General features: G+C 43.4%; 2 protein-coding genes across 2 annotated transcripts; one reads left to right on the plus strand and one right to left on the minus strand.

Moving 5' to 3' along the window:
• The first annotated feature begins 777 nt into the window (after nucleotides 1-777).
• polr2f (RNA polymerase II, I and III subunit F) lies at nucleotides 778-3,122 on the plus strand. Its single transcript, XM_083977650.1, has 5 exons — nucleotides 778-915; nucleotides 1,080-1,149; nucleotides 1,671-1,801; nucleotides 2,295-2,366; nucleotides 2,528-3,122. Exons 1-5 carry the CDS (start codon nucleotides 896-898, stop codon nucleotides 2,616-2,618), a joined length of 384 nt encoding a protein of 127 aa, XP_083833776.1. The 5' UTR covers nucleotides 778-895; the 3' UTR covers nucleotides 2,619-3,122.
• Nucleotides 3,123-8,817: 5,695 nt separating this feature from the next.
• On the minus strand, nucleotides 8,818-12,497 carry sox10 (SRY-box transcription factor 10; the record flags this gene model as incomplete). Its single annotated transcript, XM_083977628.1, has 3 exons — nucleotides 8,818-9,650; nucleotides 9,820-10,079; nucleotides 12,058-12,497. 3 exons carry the CDS (start codon nucleotides 12,495-12,497, stop codon nucleotides 8,854-8,856), a joined length of 1,497 nt encoding a protein of 498 aa, XP_083833754.1. The 3' UTR covers nucleotides 8,818-8,853.
• Between the last annotated feature and the right edge of the window lie 7,655 nt (nucleotides 12,498-20,152).

Consider the following 20,152-nt stretch of genomic DNA (forward strand, 5'->3'; position numbering starts at 1 on the left):
TCCACAGTGATTCAGCACTGGCTCTAGCCATGTTGTTGAAGAGGCCAGAGCCAGTTCTGATTTTTTTTCTCCAAGCGCTCCAGTTTTCTCCCACACAAAAAAATGCAAAACAAAATAATAAGATGATACTTACCACAGGGGTTGAACTTCCTGCAAATATGTATCTTTGTGTATGTTTCCATGACAGTGACCAGACCACAGAAACCCAGCCGACAAGCTTTGTCAAATGCAGCCACAAAATAATAGGCTGCTGTTGCTGTACAGCTCAGCTGTTCAGGAAACCATTGTCTATTATGAACAACATAACATTTTTTTAAAAGAATCCTTATCCTATTTTTGCTTTGCGATGACGTCTCCTCTCAAAACAAGTAGGCTAGTTAACTAGGAGTTGAGTTTCTAAACAGGTCAAACACTGTGTCTCTGGACAGCAAATTTTAGCTGGTTTCTTCATTAGTCTCTGAAAACAATAGTGCTTAACCATGTTTTATACTTTGTATTAAAAGAAGAAGAAAAAACTCTGCATCACCAAATGCATCCTGATCCTGCCATATTTTCCACATGTTTGTAAACATAATATAATATAGAATACGTTATATAAGTAATACTATCATCTAGCCCATTTTATAATCTAACACAGTTATATTTTTTGTATTTTATTACGTTTAATTAAAGAATGCCACTTTTATCACTGTTCTACCATATTTTCCAAATTAAGCGGAACGAAACACAAATGTTCCTCTCACCCACCCGGAATATTTTCCGACAGCGCCCGGAAGTCGGAAGTCGGAAGTCGGCACCGCTCATGTGGGCTCATGTTGACAACAAGAAGTGTGTGACTGAGAAACTGTAAGCCGTAACAAACCACAGGAGACGTACTCGAGCTTCAAAATAAGCCATGTCTGACAACGAAGACAAGTGAGTACCGACACACGGGTTTGAAGAGTTTTGTTATTTGTATTGTATTCACTAAACGTAACGCGGGCTGACGTCACAGCTAGCTGTGGTTAGCCTGTTAGCGCCGCACACTGACCCCGGGTCTGTGCGCCTTGTCTAAACTGTGTTTTATCTCACATTTGTAGCTTCGATGATGGAGATTTCGATGATGCCGAGGAGGACGAGGGATTGGATGACCTCGAAAACGCGGAAGATGTAAGTTTATGTATTGTAAACTACTATTTCAGTAGGGCTCCAGGCATGGGGGCATTTTGCCCTAAATTTCGGAGACAGGACAAGTAATTTTCTACTTGCGCATGGCATGTGCAACCAGTAAATTTGTCTCTCTTTTTTTAAACACTTGTGAAATATAGAAGGGGCGACTCAAAGAATCCGGTATCTGTCATTCCAGGTGTCAGGCCAATGTGTGTGAGGGTCATGAATGAAAAGGAAATGTTAATATTTCCCCTGCAAGTCGATTTACGCCCCTAAATTGTCTACTTGCGCTCCTAAACTTGTAAGTCAGGGTGCTGCTACGTCAGTTTTCCTAGTAAAAAGAAAGATAGTCTGGAGCCCTGTATCTTAATATTTATGACTTCACCGAACACCTGTGAATTAGATTTTGTTTGTTGCTAGCGTTTTTCACTGTTGCTCCGTAACAATGTCATTTGCTCCAAATTCAATAACTTTAAACGCTGTTTTTTTTTTGTTTTTTTTACTTTGCCACCTCTGAACAGGAGGATCAGGAGAACGTGCAGATCCTGCCGGCAGGAGAGGGTCAGCAGGCCAACCAGAAGAGGATCACAACACCATACATGACCAAATACGAGAGGGCCAGAGTGCTGGGCACACGAGCTCTGCAGATTGCGTGAGTGAATGGAAACACTGTTCTGGGTGATGTGTCCACACAATGTCCTGGGTTCAGATCTGGTCTCTGACCTTTGACCTTTCTCTTCACACCCGTCTACACTTCTGACCTCTGTGTTCACTGTGTCATGGTCATAAGTCACAGGAGGTGAAGGACCAACACTCATTCCTCTGCTTTTACTTTGGTCCACAACTGTTTGGAAATTGTAAACACAAGTGTAAAAAGTAGCACATGAAGTGAATTAATTGTTTGCTGTGGTCCTATCATCACGTTCACCTGCAATTTCCTTGAAATGACTCCTGTGCGTATGTTCAGTAAATCCATAGAGGAGCATCTTTAACGTTTGTCTGTATATGTATCTAAACTCTGAGCTGTTGTGTAATATGTGATATATACCGTAAGTGCATCATCAACAAACTATGATAACGGAGGAGCTTTGTGAATTACATATAATTAAGCATTAACTAATCGTGTCTCACTTTGTTTTCAACAGGATGTGTGCTCCAGTGATGGTGGAGCTGGAGGGAGAAACAGACCCGTTGCAAATAGCTATGAAAGAGCTCAAGTAAGTAATGGCTTTTATTGTTTGAATGATCTCTTATGTTTTATATATTTAGGGCCATAACTCCATCTGATGTTGATGTTTATTGTTATTTTAAGAGCAGGTTGCTGTCTTTCTCTGGGCTTCTCAGTGACTTACTGTCCATCTTTGTTTGCCTCCAACAGGAGCAGAAAGATCCCCATCATCATCCGCCGGTACCTTCCTGACGGGAGTTATGAGGACTGGGGCTGTGACGAGCTCATCATAACCGATTAAACAGATTGTCCAGTGCGCTAACAGAAGAGTTTGTGCTGTTTCACACCCTCCATCCGACCAGGTCAGTCAGCTGCACAAACCCAGAGGAGTCTGTAAACCGATGCTGTCACCGCCCACCTGCTTATACCTTCACCTGAAAACACACAATGGTCAAGTGACTTAGTGAGCTGATGAAGTCTGGACACGTGACCTGTGCTCAACACTCAAAGGACCGTAAGAATCATCACGGTGTTCAGGACGATGATGCTTCGGTTGAACTGATGAGGAATTTAAACTCAAGTGAAAATCAGAGTTAGTATCTACAGTACTTCCTGTTTTAGCAGCTTCATTATATCAAACAACCACAAGGGGGAAATGTAACTTAAGGCAAATGAGTGATTTTTTTTTTTTTTTTTTTTTACAAAATAATCCTGTGTTATTATTCCATTTCATGTTTGAGGAAATTAAGAGAGGAAGTTATTAGTGTTAAATAACTGTTTTATAGTTTAGAATAAACCCTTTTGTATAAATAACAGTGTCTCATTCACGTTATTTAAGCTCACACTCACTACTAACTACACACATTTAAAGTTACTCTAACGCTACATTATGTGATACTAATAAATCAGAGGCTCAAAAGTAATTAATTATAATTAATTGTAATTCTCCCATTGACAAACAGCCTGATGAGGGAAAAAAGTCAGTCTCGTATTTCCATAACATTTCTATGTAAGTCTTCTTACTGACTATTTAGTAGTTAGTCAGTATGTCCACTGTGCACTTAGCTTATGCAGTTTATGCATATTTATTGTGTTTGGCTTAGGTTATAGCAATTTTTAGATATGAAATATTAACATAATTTAAGCGGAGATTGGGCCTTTCAGCTGTGGAAGACTGGGTGAGATACAACAGCAGCACCACAGGTCACTGAAAATTACTTTTTCTGAGAGTTAGTTTCATACAAACTTGCATATTTCTAGTACATCTGTCAAAGCAAATTGTCATATTATTTTAGTAGATTGATTTTGAGAACATCCCAAAATCAGTCCATCCTGTTTAACAGTGATAATCAAGATAAACACAAACCTCTAGTAGTAGTAGACATCTTAAATAAAAGATGAACTTGATGATCTGTCAAGCAGTCAACATTGAAGTGTTACTTTTATTTCTCTCCTCTGTTTTTGGTAAGTAGTGTGAAAGTCTTGACAAAAACGCACAAAAAGCAGCCAAACAGTCGGTTTATTGTTTCACAGAAATGGGCTGTTGCAGAATGAAGGCCGGTGCAGGCGGGAGAGAGAGGGGAGGATTAACAGCTTTGTCGTAGAAGAATCTGTGTGATGATGCTGCAGTCTCTAGTGGACGGATGGGTGGATTATACATCCAGTGTGTTTGAGATTGCATACGATACCTGAAGACATCAGGTAACAAAACAGCAAGCTGAAGTAGCATGTTTTTCCTGTGGTGAAAATAAAACTCTAAAAAGGCATTTACACACCTCGCAAATGTGAAAAACACCAGTAGTAGCAAGAAGCCAGTCTAGTCTGTTACTGTGTGTAGCAGTCACACAGTCGTGATTTTGATTTCTGAAAAACTGCCCTCATCCGTGAGGGTGACGCTGCGCTCCTGTCACGGAGCGGAGGGGGCAACACATGTGACGCTCAGCAGCAGCAGCAGCAGTGAGGCCACCATCAGGTCGCCCTCTCCCCAGCAGAGACTATGACTCATATCTTCTGACTTTTGTTTAGCTCTTTCCTCTCTGCTTTTCCTTAGTTTGCTCGTCCTTTAGTCTCATCTGTCTTCATTGGTTCCTCTGTGCTGTCATTGTGACTCACATTGTCTCCCCATGGCTCTCACCTCCATCCAGTTCAGGGACAGTGATCCTGGTCCTCATGCAACTACCGCTGGATCATCATCTGTCTTTTTAGGCGCTTGTTCTCTTTCACCTGTTGAGCCCATTAACAGCATTTGTTTTTAAATCTCAGCACAACCATGTCATATTCACATTGGTTTACTGGATTTAAATGGGATTTCCGTTGCACACTGAATTGTGTGTGTGATGGAGTCTTAAATGAATTCTGTAGATCTTGTATTTTTAGATCCTTTGTGTAACTCAGCTCTGTAGCTGTAGTTCTGTGTCTGCTTTACATTTGAATTCTGAGCGATCTACAGTAATTGCGTCTTTGTAAGGTTAATAACCACCCGAGCTACAAGAGGACAATAATAACTCTTATAGTACAATAAAATACATTTTACTGCAGAGTTTCTCATCAAACACAATTGTCTGTTATCACATGAACTCTATCACATTTAGAAAGAAGACATTTATTTTCCTTGTCTCGTTTAAGTTGGAAAAACTTCACAAATGAAGCCCACACAGCTAAAGTTGAAGTGAACTTTACATGTAAGCAAAATTGTTGTCGGACATATTTAATAAACATTTTCTAGGCATTTAGTCCTCTAGCTTTTTATAACTTCAGTTAAATTGCCAGATTTTACAGTGCAGCAAAATGTTTCTGTATGAGTTTTGTGGCTCCTGGCTGACAGCTGCTATGGCAGTTTCTAAAGTTTAAAGCAGAAGTAAGTGGTCCGGTCGTTTTCGCTAATGCTGCGTTCCAGGCAGGCTTTTGAAATCGTAAATTACAGCTTCAAGTCACAACTTACGACTTTGTAGCGTTCCAGGCAACCCACTCGTGTTTTTCCGACCTGTTTTACCGGTGAAAGTCACTATAACGGCCACTCGTAACTTCCGACCGGTGAACTCGTACCAGATCGAACTGATACAACTTCACGGTCGGAAAAATACGAGTTTCCTTGAACGCACCATAACAGTCCTCGTCCCTACGTCGCCACATTCACGGCGTTCCTTGGCTGCACACACAGCCCTGCATGCCGTTCTCTCTCCTCATTGGATAAGAACTGTAGGATACGATAAATGTTTTCTCCTCGGCTCAGAGCAGAGCAGAGTGACTGACAGACCCGTGATTCAGACCAAACACTCTATGTAAGTGATTGCTGTCGGAAGATATAACTATTTAAGACTTATATTAACACAAATATATCACTTACTTCTGCTTTAACTCAAACATATATAACTCCTCTCACGTCTACTCTCTTGTTCATATTTTGAAGGTTTAATCCCATCACAGCTCCAAACGGAGAGGAGGTTTTTTCCTCTTTTTTTTTTCCTCAGTGGATGGGTTGAGTGTGGGGGGATACATTGAGGGGGGTGGAGGGGTGGGTAGTGGGGGCTGCAGGGTCTATGTGCAGCGAGTGTATGAGAGTCCCTTTGTATCCTGGTGAAGCTACAGGCCAGGCAGTTATGGGTAAGGCTCCCTCATTGCCCTGTTTCCCTCCCTCCCCCCCGGCTCCCATTTCAATGGCCCTCTTTGTCTCTGCAAAGTATCACACAGCCGATTAAAGAGGGGGAATTAGGAGTCAGGCTTAACCTGCAATACACAAACACGCACACACACATGCACACATAAATGTGGACTATAACAAACCTGAGATATGCATATAGGCATACACAGCCCTCCTCTCAGACTGGATTAGTTTAACTTTCAGCTGCAGTAATCAACTTGGTACCACAGTATGTGAATGTGGATCTGATGACACTTGTGCTACTATTGTAACGTAACACAACATCGCCACAGTTTTACTCAGTGGTCGCACTTGTGAGGCACCATCGTTCATGTCCAGCTCACCTCTACTAATGGTCAGTGGTGGACTGCTGGAGCTGTGAGCCGCCTCGCAGCCGGCTAAAGTGAATTATCCGTTAGCTGAACAGATTATGTTGAGAATGTGAACAGGGCCTGAGCCGTTAGATGCCACGAAGGCATGTGCTCCTGTTGTTCTGTGTAATTAGTAATGAGAAGATGAGTATGTGTCACTTTCATAACAATGGGAACATTTCTATAATTGGGGACAATTAGTTTTAATTAGGACATTCAGCTTATTGTTTATTGTTACACTAATAATGTAGTTATTATTCACATTGAGATGTTTTATTTCCATTATTTGTTCCGTTGTGAAAAGTTTTCAAGAGGCAGACTTGTATTGAAGCGAGAATAACAGCTTTATTTCAAGTGAGAGTAAAAGATCATTAGTCATCATCACATGTTCAGGCTTTCGCTCCCGCTGTTATTTAGAAGTTGTGTTGCTTTTTCTGTGCTGGCAGCTGGAAAGATTAAATACTAAAATGGCAGTAACAGTCAGAAAGGTTTCTTCAAGATGGAGAGGTATGAAGAACAGCGCACACAACATAAAACAAATATAAATAAGAAAGGTAAAATTCACATAAACATGACGCAGCGCAGTGAGGATGTGAAATGAACTCTGCCTCTTGTGCAGGAGGTAAATACTTACATAAAAAATGGGCATTAGGCGAAAACATGGGGCGTGAATTAAAACAAGCAGTGCTGCATGCATATGGTTCAGATCTGTGTCTAGTAGTGTGATAAGGATATTTCAGCGATAATACAGTCTGTTCAGGAGCATCGTTATAGAAACAAAACGTGGAAACACAGGAGAGAGAAAGATGAGGAAAAAACAGATAAATAGTTTTAAAAAATTGGGAAAGACACAAACAGGATTTAACAAAATACAGCTTGTCGCTTGTTCTATGTGTTAGTAACAGGTATTATTATTAGAAGGCACATTTTATATTTAATATTAGGTTGTGTTATAGCTCAATCTCTGGCAACTGTTTGTCAGCGTTGGCATCACCCGCACCGAATCTGTCTTAAAATTGTTTCGTTTTTTAAAAAAGAAAAGAAAAAAAAAGATGCACAACCACAATAAAAATGTGACATTTCACACTGAATACTGTTCTATAAACACACTTTTTAAACAACACACAAGGGAAAAGGAAAAGGCAGTGGTGCACACTTTCAGTGGAGATAATAATGGCAAATAGCATAATGACAACGTTAATACAGTCAGTTGTACAAAAAAAAAAAAAAAAGATGCAAGAGCTTCTATAACTCTATAACACATTGTCAATGAAAACAAATGATCCAAGTATAAATAGATTTGTCTTTTATCATGAATGTTCTACATGAATACGTCGAATACGAACTAAAATCATCACACTCATCAGTGCCTTTATGAAAAGAAAACTCAACAGTAAGGTTTGACAACAACACATTTTTAAGAAATGTCACATTGATTAAAAAAAAAAAAAACTGGACAGCTAAGAGAAGACTAGCTATAACATAAGGTAGTTTTGAGTGTCACGTTGGGAGAAACGTCTGTAAAATCAGTTTCTTCTCTATGTGTAAAGTTTTGGTCTCAAAACTTTGGTCATTTTACAAATATTTCATATCTGTATCCATCCGTATACATTTTCTAATTTCAAGTACAATTTATAAACTATCCTGATAATTGTCAGCCATCTTTTTCTTTTTCTTTTTGACTTGATACACATTTCACTCAACAAAACTCAACACGCTTTTATGGCATTTCTCTTCCATGCATGTTCACGGTGTGTACAAAAGGCATTTGAAGTGAACGCAGCATTTGAATTAAATAAGGGACAAATGTGCCTCAGAAACCAACAGAATGTCATCAGTGTTTGTTGTATTGATTTCCAGAAGCAATACAAGACTAACATCTGTCTGATAAAAGCTCATTCTTGCCTGAGAAATAAATGGGCCACAGCCAAATGGTTTGGCACTCCGTCCTTCTGGCACACACACAAACACACACAAAAAAAACATTTCATAGAGACTGAATCTGTCTCCCTCTCAGTCACAACCTTTGTGATACATCAAGGTTTTATATCCCAGATCTAGATGTTGATTCTCACTGTCATGGTTCCTGTCGCTGCTGACCCCCTCTGTTCCCCTCTGGGATGTGGACTAGGAACTAAACCGATGGGGATGTGGTGCTTCTCCACCTCTGACCTCTGCTGACGATGTTGTGCTGTGAAAGATCTGAGCCTGACTTGTGTGGTGGTGGCTGACACACTCTCTGACTGCTACACTGTGCGGCCCAAATGATCAACCACGCCTCAAAAGCACCACTTTTCAAGCTTGTCCTTGGGCTGTGACAGCATCTCTGCTCCTGCTGGGTGAGGGCAGGGCAGGGTTTCTCCCATCCTGCCTCCCCAGCCTCCTCCTCCTCCCCTGGTGCGTGCCCAATCCCCCGGGCCCAGACCACTTTGACTTCTGATGCCACCAGCACTGCTGCTGCTGCTGCTCCTTGGGTCTGACATGGGGGCCGAACCTGCACCAGTACCTTGAGGTCTTGTTGTCTGTCATGGCCGTGACAGCGTTGTGTAGACAGGCTGTTCCCAGTGCGTGGGGCTGTGTGACTGCGGCACACTGGCCGGGTCAGTGATGGGGGTGTACAGGGGTCTCTGGGAGGGACCCATGTAAGAGAAGGCCGAGTACAACCCTGAGGCCTGGCCGGAGTGGGCATAGTACGACCCTGAGGCCTGGTGGTCCGCATACTCTGCAAACTGAGCCCTGGAGGCCAGAGAGGGGAAGGCAGAGCTGTAGTGAGGAAGGCTGAGGGGCGTGTACGTGACATGGGAACCCACCGAGACGGCCTCAGCGAAGTGACCCCCGGCAGCGCCTCCGGCCTCGCTCTTGATCTGGGCCTTGGATGGGTCCGAGCCCAGAGAGGAACCGTGGTGTTGCTGCGGCTGCTGCTGCTGCTTTGAGAGCCAGGCAGCTGAGTGTCCGCTGGCCGCTGCCAGAGCTGACGAGATGCCATAGGTGTACGGCGAGGCCGAGGAAGCCGCTGCAGCTACACCTGCCCCTGCTCCCTGCCCAACCCCCGGGTGCCCATTTGGGGGAAGGTACTGGTCAAACTCGTTGACATCAAACGCCTCCATGTTGGCCATCACCTCGTGGCTCATCTCACCAATGTCCACATTACCAAAGTCGATGTGAGGTTTCCCAGATCCTGGAGCACCTGAGCCCCCCTCTGCTCCCATTGTGCCACGGGAGCCCCCAATCCCAGCACCCTCCCTCTTCCCATCCCCTGCCTTCCCAGACTGAGGCTCTGTCTTGGGAGTGGTGGGAGGTGTGGGAGGACTGTGGCTCTGACCTGTAGAGACACATGAAAACATGTAGTTAGAGCAGATTCAAACCAACCCTGAGGTCTGTGCACCAGCTCTCCAGCTGACTCCAGACTAATCTAAAAACAGAGGTTGGAGGGGTGGGGTGGTGGGGGGTGGAGGGGTCAGTAGGGTAGTGGATGGGAGTCTGCAGCCCACCTGCAGCATGAGGGTGGTGCCCGTCTGCCAGAGGGGACCTGGTTCGACTGTGGGCCACGTCCAGGTGGAGGCCCTTGTAGAGGGGTTGGCTGACCTCACCCTCTGAATGGCCGTCGGCCTCACTCCCTGACCCCGAGCCAGGCTTCCCATTCTTGCGTCGTCGTGGCTGGTATTTGTAGTCAGGGTAGTCCTTCTTGTGCTGCTTCCTCAGCCGCTCTGCTTCCTCGATGAAGGGACGCTTGTCGCTCTCATTGAGAAGTCTTGGAGAAAAGAAATGCGCAGGTAGTCTGGTTGAGTTTCAGTTCGGTAAAACGTTTTACAGAGTGCTACAAGTTAATGTCAGGTGCTTAGAAATTCAACTTTTCATTTGATAATATAAGGAAATGTGACATGTGAGAACGTTCAGAGTGTGCGTTAACAATAACGTGAATACTTGAGGATGTCAACGATCGAGATAAGGCATGTCCAAACTATTCCACGAAGCACCGGTGTGGCTGCAGGTTTTTGTTCCAACCAAGCAGCAGCAGACCAGACTTGACTCATGTAATCAACCGATCCAACAACTGATTGGTCAAACTGTGTGCTCTTGGTTGGTTGGAACAAAAACCAGCAGCCACGCGGCCCTTTGAGGAATAGTTTGGACATGCCTCATCTAGATCATTGATTTCATCTCATGCCTGTTTGGTCAGTTTTCAGTGCATTTTATTGTAAACTTTTCTCCCAGGTAGTTTATTCATTCTCTGCATCTGCGCAGCTGCATGTAACATCAGACCTGTCCTGCCAGGGGCATTTGACTGCTGGACAGTAATGAAATCATTCAGGCCATAGGAGCATCCTGTCTGCAAACATGGAACTGAGCTGCTTATTACTGCCACTGGCAGGAATGGCATGAGAAAACCCTGACCTTCCTCAGCCTCCTTGCTCGTCATGTTTCTGGGCTAATTAGCCAATCATGCCCGAGCCCAAGGTTAGGTCTTCTAATCTAATTAATGTTCCTTCCCCACAAGGTTAACAAATTTAACCTTCTTGACCTTTCTTGTTAGCAAATAGTGGGTAGGAAAAGCAGCAAAGAAGGGGGGATCCTGAAAAACAGACGCAACTTGAAACTTGCTGTTCAGTTAAGTCAGAAATATTAGAGATTACAAAACACTTTCTGTTGCATAATATAAACAAAGAGATTTACTGACTAAGGTAGCTAGGTCATTTTTAAATGTATGAAAAACATCTTCTGATGTGTTAAACGAGCCAAGAGTTGAAGGCTGAACTTTCAGCATTAGCTGAATGGCCCTGGAAACGCCCTGTTATTCCCTCGGGAGCCAGTTGTTCCAGCTACACGGCCAAGAATTAAACAGTGTATGAAATTAGCCTGATCTGGGGAACATGTGACCATGACACACTCACAGCAGACACACAGATAGTGGTTCTATCCGCTGAGCTGTGACCAAAAGTGGGACATGAGACAGTGTGGCCTGTTCTCATAAACGTTATAGCCTACAACTGATTTACAACATGTAGCCTACATTTTGCAGGCATGGGATCAGAGCTGGGAAAGTTTTCATGAGAGGATGATGGTCACTATTATATCTGGCAAAAGATGAAACAGAGGGATAAGTACTGCATGTGCACAGATACCTGCAGCTGTAAAAATTAGAGTGTGAATTGAGTGGAATGTGAAATGATGGGAATACATCAGCTGGTTGAGCTCACATTGGTGCCATCCACAGCCTAAACTCTATGTTGTTGTCACTGGTGGGCAGTAGGTGTGTTCACTATAGGCAGGCTGCATCCATTCTTAAAATTGACATTTGCCATGTGCTAATCTGGAGCTATTTCCCCTAAAGCCCATCCTGAAATAATCTCTGATCCCAACAGAGCACTGATCTTCCTGAAAACCAAAGATTTAGCTTGAACATTTACCTGCCTTTACATTTATTTTCCTTTTTAAAAAAAATATTTTTTAGAGCCTCTGCCCCCTACACCCTCCAACGTCTGCCTGTTAAAAGGTCTGTTTTCTTGGGAGTTTTTCCTAAATCGATGTGAGGGTCTAAGGGCAGGGGATGTTGTTATGATGCTGTGTAAAGCCCTTTGAGACAAACTGTAAAAACGGGCTATAGCCTACAGATAAAATTGCCTTGCCTTGCCTACACGCCTGATGTGTGCATTCCTGAGCAATCATCATCATCATCATCACAACATTACAGTAGCTGACAGTAGGTGGACTGTCGGCGGCCTCCTCACCTCCACAGCTTCCCCAGGGTCTTGCTGAGCTCCGCGTTGTGCAGGTGCGGGTGTTGATCGGCCAGTTTCCTCCGCGCCGCCTGCGCCCACACCATGAAGGCGTTCATGGGCCTCTTCACGTGCGGCTTGTTCTTGCCTCCGCTGTTCACGCGCACGGGCATGGGCACGAGGGTCCAGTCGTAGCAGTTGAGCACCTGGCTCACCGCCTCGCGGATTCCTGCGGGGAAGCGGTCGTCCTCAGGCTCATCGTCGGATCTGCCGGAGGAGAGCCCCGCCGACACGGCGTCCAGCCCCGCCAGCTGCGGCGGCTGCTGCCCGGGGAGAGGCGAGTCTCCGCCGCCGGTCGCACCGGAGGAGTGACCGGGAGACATGGAGCGGCTGTCGTCCGACATCCCGGGACTAAGCTCAACCTCCGATAAACTCTGCTCCTCTCTGGACATCTTCCTACTCTCACACACGCCTCCAGGAGCGCAGAGGACGCACGGTCTGTTCCTAAAAAAGTTCTACTCTACCTGACGGATCCTTGTGATGATTTGTCCTACAGTGGCACACGGAGGGCGGCTGTCTGCTGACTGATCTGTCCCTCTGATTTCCTCGAAGTTATAATATAAACTGCCAGTCTGTCTCTACTCTCAGCCTCCGCTGCAAAACTCTATGAGGGTTCCACATTAAAGTTCTTTCCATCCGTGTTGCTGGTATCATAGGCGGCTCAGTGCGCACCTTGGACCCCAGTTTACCTGCTAATGCACAAAGGTCTGCGCCAAACTCACCACGTCGCACTTCTCCCCCTTCACTCTCTCTCTCTCTCTCTCTCCCCCGCGTCCGATTGAAATCCACCAGCAGAGACCTGAAACAGCAGAGGGACCAAGTCAGTTCTGACAGTCCAAACCAAATCTGCACCGACAGCTGTGGACCGACCACTGAGGAGGTGTTGTAATCTGGTTAGTGTCTTCTTTTTGTTATCCAGGTTAAGACACCGAGGCAGGACAGGGTGTGATTTTGAGTTTCTCTATCCATCTAAAAGCCTGAATGGATCATCGTCCTTCCTCAGATAGTTTCACCCATAAACACTTCTTTTACGCATCTGTGTAGAGGCTAAAGTGATTTATTTTAATTGTCCTAATGGAGTTATTTACAAAACAATATAGAACTCCATAGCTACCATAAATTGAGATAGTCCCATTAAGCTTCTGGTATTAATTCATTTCAGGTCAAGATTTGTCATAATGCTACAGAAACCTATCAAAAGTCAGAGTCCACTTCTGAAAGTGTTTTATTCTGTGTCTGCGTGAGTTCACTTACTTTAATGTGAGTGAGTGTAAGTAGACTATATATCCTGCTCCTGAAAAAAAAAAGCTGCTGTTAAAGGTTTTGCAGTTATTCCAAGCTCCCCGGAGAGAAGGTGTTGTAATGATCGGAGGCCGCAGCAGCACAGACCCTGGATTTATACTCTGCGCTCCTTGGATAAACATAGCCATGGCGCTGGAAATATAAACCTCGTGTACGTGCGTGTGTCAGTACGCGTGTGTGAATTAGACACAGTCTGGTTGTTAAAACAGGGGCAGGTCTATCGGCGGGAGTGAAATGTGTCCTTGTTTTGTCCATTAAATCAACACCCAGCCTCCAACTTCACGTCCTAAATCAGCGAACTTCCTGTGAACCAGTGGCACTGGTTTGGTGTTTTTCTTTTTCTTTTTTAACCTCGGTGTCAAGTTGCAGGAAAATTAGGGATCTCGCCTACGTCCTGTGACATTACGTGAAATAGGCTGTCAGGTAAAGAGTCGGTGTTTTGTTGTGCAGGTTAAGTGGTAGAATAGTCACTTAACCCTCAGGTTAGTGCACCTTTATTTTTTTTGGTTCCCTGCCATTTAAACATCTAAATTTATATCTGACCATGAATGTATCCATGCATTATAAAGGACTATCATTTTCAGATTGGATTTATTGCAGAGTTCAGTGACAGATAGGGTGTGGCTCCTAGGCTACCGGGGGCCACAGTGGGTGTCGGGAGGTTTCTCCATTCTCTCCCAGCCTGTATCTGTGTCTTCAAAGCGACACCATCTGTCCGAGGCGCATTAATGATGAATGATGATGTCCGTTTGCCACCTGGTCTGAGCGGCCACTCCACGGACAGTCACCGTGTCGCCAGTGCCACAGAGACGCACACGATGCGCAGGTGGCACATTGCGCGCAAGGCACTAAAAAATGCCTCCTTTGCGCACGTGTTGACTGTGCTCGCACTGTTAAGTACTGATCGGGAATCACCTGACTGACTGGTGATAATTTCCTTTCGTCACTGAACATGTTCATTATGAAGTGTGTTATTTCTTTAACAAACAGATGCGAAACAAACAACCCAGTAAAAAAGGATTCGTCTATCCTGTCGACGCGCCTGTCACTGATTCATCTGTTTCTATTCAAACCATATTTGTTTTTCATTTACATTATACTGAGCGCATTTACTGTGCGGGATGAATTTCGGCTGTGTGAAGTCATTAACACCGCTCGACTTGCCAATAAGTTGGCCTTAATTTGCTTGTTTGAAAGTTTTTTGTTGTTGTTGCCAGTCAGTTTTACAAAAGCTCGTCTTTGTCTTTGAGTTGTACATTTCTAAAAGAAACACTCTTGGTTAAGTTTCCCAGTATGATGCTGTCTCCCCTGTCAGTCAAACAGAAAACATCGTCTGTACTGATTTATAAGGAAAGGAGGAAATAAAATGAGAAAACAAATGATAATAAATGATACATGAAAATAAAACCAAATCTTGTTAAAATTAAACCAATTTAAAATAAAACCACCTTCGCCATTAGCATCTGATTTATAACCAATTAAAGGTTTAGTACAACAGAGACCTGGGTGGTTGAAAAACCCCAAAATGTAACAGTGAAGTTTCAGAATGAACAAATCAGAGAACTACAGCTCACACCTCCTAAAAGTTAAATACAGATCACGGCGGTGTTAATTAATAGTGGAGGTGAACTGGTTTCTGATTCTGAGTTGGGGCTTTATCTCTGACTCCAACAGAGTGAGAGCAGCCACAGCAACAGCACAGCAAAGAGATGGAAATGCTAAGCGCCTTACTTCAGTAATGAGAAAGGAGGTCGCCGGTTTAGCACGAGAATCCGTGAGTTCCCGAGTTTCCAAAGTGACGCTCGCTCCCCAGCCCCCTCGCTCACGCTGCCCCGGGTATGAATGCCTGCTCTGTGTGACGGTGCCGGGGCTTAAAGAGCTCCTTGTATGAGGCCCGGAGAAAAAAACAAAAAGGCACTGAGGAGGACGAGCCTTAAAGGAGCAGCGCCAATGCAGGGTCGGAGACTTCTCATTGGTTACTCTCTCTCTCTCTCTCTCTCTCTCTCTCTCTCTCTCTCTCTCTCTCTCTCTCTCTCTCTCTCTCCCTCTCTCTCTCTGTCTCTCTCTCTCTCTCTCTCTCTCTGTAAAAAAAGGGAAAACGACGGAAAGAAATTTTGGGTACTTTTTTTGTTGTTGTTTATTTCAAATGAGTCTGTGTGCGTAAATTGTGCGCATGAACTTTTACGCACCAGACTTGAACCTATACTCTTATAGCCTTGGATTATGATTATGATATGGTATGATATGGTTTCATTACCAGCTACATTTAGAGTGCAGCTGTCATGTCATGATTTCACACCAGAGAAATCACACTGGACACTGAACTTGAGAGGAAGTTGATGAAGTGTGTTTCTGAAATTAAATTAATCATTTTATATTCAGCTTCTCTGCAGCATCTTAACGATATATAGGGCAATTAAAATGAAGACCCAGACCGCCAATATAATGTATAGGCCTCTGCACCAAAATGTCAGGAGTGTCTTACGCAACTATCCGAGAAAAACATTCTCACGTTACGTTTTAAGACTTAAAAAAATAATAATTTAAGACAGTTTTCATTTCATCACAACATATTTGACAGATTCAAAAATGAACAAAGCTGAGGGGAGAAGAAGAAGGGGACACACAGCACCCTATGGAGTAAGGGCTGATTCGGCTGAAGTTTACACATGTGTCCAGAATGAAACTTTAGTGGAGCAAATTATTGTGATGTTGTTCAGGTTTTGTGGAGAAACACAACCAATGACATTTTGGCGCATCTCTAAAGGCCAAGGTTTAATGCAGTGAGCGTGTTTCAGGGTGAAATCTAAAACATCCTAAACTATAACATGAACATTTAAATGGGCTGGACACTTTTTAGACTGAGTTTTGCATTGGTGTATTCGTTATATTCACCTGCACATCACAGACTGTAATCATAAAGGCCCTTAAATCGACGGTGCGTCCCAGATCCATGTGTGAGTTTGATAATTACATCATGAGCGTTTAAGCCGAGCAGTCCTGGTAGGAGCTGCACATCGAGGAGGAGAGGGGACATTATGGGCTGCACGGATACAAACACCAGCGCTGTTCCTCACAACAATGACCCCTTGTATCCCCGCCATGCGACCCACTGGCCCCCAATCCAAAAATCACCGCTTTTTTCATTATCCATGAATGTTGACTGTGATAAGGGAATCCTAACCATGAGTGCATCTCTCTGTCTGATTCTCAGCCTCTTTCAGTCCTCCTCTCCCCTCCTTTCTTTGCGCCCTTTGTTTTATCTCAGGTGAATTGTAATCATGTGATCAAAACGAGCACCCCCTTCCCCCTTAAATGAAAAAAAGGGGGGAACAAAAAGCAGTTTTGTGCATATAAAAAAAGAAAAGAAAAGAAGCAGAAAGGCTTGTGTCTTCCCCTTCTACCGCCACTCGTTATCCGAGTCTCAAACTCTGACATAAAGAGAAAAAAGCTCCAGGAGCGCGGAGCCTCAGCCCGGGAGCTGCTGCGGGACTGGCCGGCTCCTGGAGCTTTAACCCGGGGACCATCACAGAGACACTCCGGGGATTTCGCTCCCGCTGCACAGCTGAGGATTTGCGGCCCGGCCTTGGTTTGACGTGAGTGTTTAGGCGTGCGTGTGTGAGTGCGCGTGTTTGTGCACAAATAATGAAGATGGGCAGAAATGATAGGAAATGAAGAGGCCTAACAAAGTTATATAGCGATATGAATTGATGGATTTTCGATGAGACTCCTTGAAGATGTTCGAGAGAGGCACTGCCTGATGAAATAAAGCCGGAATTGTGTTTTTTATGTCTGAGCCATTATTGTGCGGACTGGCGCCGTGACAAAAAGCTGCAAACATGAATTTTCTACTCACATTTCTGTTTTTGTTAAAACTATCAGTGAGGAAACGGTGCAGAGAATAAGATTTCATTTTATCATCTTCTTCAAACGTCTCCTTTGTGTGAACATGTCTCCCTCACAATGATAATGGATGGCTTGACACTGTGCACAAAGTTAGTTCAGACAGATAGAAATTAAATTAATCAAATGGAGATGAATGGATCGTTTAGAAAAACAAACGGACTATTGACCAGTTTTATTTCAGATCGTTGTTTTTTCAGCATCTATTTTTCTATTTGGCCTTCGGAGCTATTACGTGGAAAATCTGTTTATTTCTAGTGCACAAAGTAGACCACTCTTTATCCAATATGCATACATTTGTATTGAGGTTAAATTGTTTAAAAATGTTTTTTGTGTTTTTTAAAACATATTCACTGAGGTAGACATAAGGAAAATAACAAAATCGCCACAACGTGAAATAAATTGGTCCTATAGTAAAATAATGCAAAAGCCTAGGCTTTTTGTAAAAAGAAGAAAAAAAAGAATGAATACATAAATAATAATTATAGATTTTTAAAAAATCAAACAAATTAATTAAAAGGTAATAATCAGCAAATGATTTACACTGCAATCTGCTCCCACCTTTTGCAATAATGGCATGAATTAACTGTATTGATGGAAGTACCTTATTACTCTGCCATGTGTCTGAAACCTGAAACTTATGTTGGATTTTCTATAATTCTTCTTACTAAATAAGTGATTTTGTTTCACTGCACGTATAAATCACATAGCTGATGAGACTCACTCTGCAACCTCAAACTCTTCCTCCAAAATCAGTGAAGTGATCAGACGACCATTATTCTGAACCTGATACTGTAGAAAACATTTTACAACACAGCGGCAAAGGAATCTAAACAGGCGGTAAAAAGAAAAAACAACTGATGTAAACTTGTCCGCTCATGTGACAATGATGTGGTTTGTTGTGAGGCAGACGAACACACACAAACAGGTCAACAGGCTGTGGGTCAGTAGAAGCCTTTAGTGGGCCATGTGGCCCTGTGACCATGAGCCCACTGGCCCCATAGTCGGACCAGAAAAACAAACGCCATTATATTGTCCCAGTTCATGTTGCGTAAATCTATACAACCAAGCAATACAGTGCACAAATGCACATACTTTGTAGTGACTATACAAAAAAGAAAAAAAATATGATTATGATTTATTAAAATTAAATGTAATCAGATAAAATGTTCTTGGTACATGTTTGCTTTGAACTATATAAAGCTCTTTTATATCTTGTCACATGGCTGGTGCATGGGACATTGTTTTTACTTTAGCTACTTATATGTTAAATAGTGTGTTATAGAGTGTGCGGCAAAAGTGAAACTTATTTAATTCTGTGTATGTGAAGTCTTGAGTCACCATAGTATCGGTTTATATCCCTGTCTTACTCACAGACAAACTGTCTACCCCTTCATCACACCCTTTATCTCATTCGCTCTCATTCGGTCTTTGTTTCCCTGCATGCACCTGTGCAGGACGGAGCAGGTGTGTCGGTATTTGGCCACTGAAGTGAATCAGTCGAGCTTGCAGAAGGATCCGGTGGGCTACTGTTATTGCAGTTATTAAGTTATTATGAATAATCAACTCGGTATTATATTTTATAATAAAAGTTGCATTCAAGCTTGACTTCCACTGAGAGGTCAAAGGTCAGCATCAAACACAGAATAATATATTGTAAGTGGAGCACATAGTGAACCCAGGCTGCTTGTTCTTTTTAAGCAATTAGCTTCTATGATTCCTCCATATATAGTGAGAAATGTGAAACGGGTACCAAAAATATTTGACCCCCCCCCCCCCATAAAACCCCTCACCCCTCTTCAGTAATTAATGCAGCTGTGTACCTTTAAAAAGGCCCCGCTGAACATCTGTGCCTTTGTGCTCAATGCATCAACGATCCTATGTCTTTGTGTTAGTCCTGCCTTTCTCTGACTTACTTATTTGTGTGTGTGTGTGTGAGTGTGTGTGTGTGTGTGAGAGAGAGAGAGAAAGGGAGAGAGAGAGTGTTTGCATGCTTACGTGCAAGCATGTATGTATGTTACAGAGGGACATACATGTGTGTGGGCTTTAAGAAATAGACAGTGCCACTACTGGTGCTAGTCTTGGGGATGATGGGGATGAGATGGTGTGTGTGTGTGTGTGTGTGTGCGTGCGTGTGTGTGCCTTACTGAATGGCCCATTGTGTGCTCTGCTTCATATCTCCACTGGCCAGCCAGAGGAAAGAATCTAGTTACTTCAATTGTGTGAGGGGGAACATCTAAAGGAAATTGATATATGGGGGTTGAGGTGGTGGTGCAGAGGGAGAGAGGGGGTATTAGGGTGAGGGTCCCGGGTGAAACTGAGAGAAAGACTTTAGTTACCTGTGGCTGATCTCTGCTGGTATTCACCCCTCCCTCCTCTTGTCTTTAGGAACATGCCTCATGTTTTGTGGTTTCACTGACAGCAGCTAGTTGGTGGTGCTAACTGAGAGCTCATTCACTCAGAGCCACAGCGCCGTGTTGGAGATTTATGTTCAGTCCGTTTTGGGCAACGATACATCATAAAGGCATTTGTGCTGCCACTGTTTTAGCTTTAAAACAGGATGAGCAGTGCCAGTCTGTCTGTGAGTGGTTCTACCTGCCACTGGGTAAAATATCTTATCACTGTTAGATTGTTTGCCTTGATTCATGTTCCCCAGAGGATGACTCCCATTTGGCTTTTGTCGAAATATCTCAAGAACTATGGGATAGATTACAACAAATGTGTTTAGCTTTTCTGATATTTTGTCTGATGATTCCTGTCTAGTTCCTGGAGAATCAATTAAACACCCATTAGCACAAATTTTACTTAGTTTGAATACGAACTGATGATGAACTAAGGTGGT

The sequence above is a fragment of the Trachurus trachurus genome (genome assembly GCF_905171665.1).
Source record: "Trachurus trachurus genome assembly, chromosome: 8".
Taxonomy (NCBI): domain Eukaryota; kingdom Metazoa; phylum Chordata; class Actinopteri; order Carangiformes; family Carangidae; genus Trachurus; species Trachurus trachurus.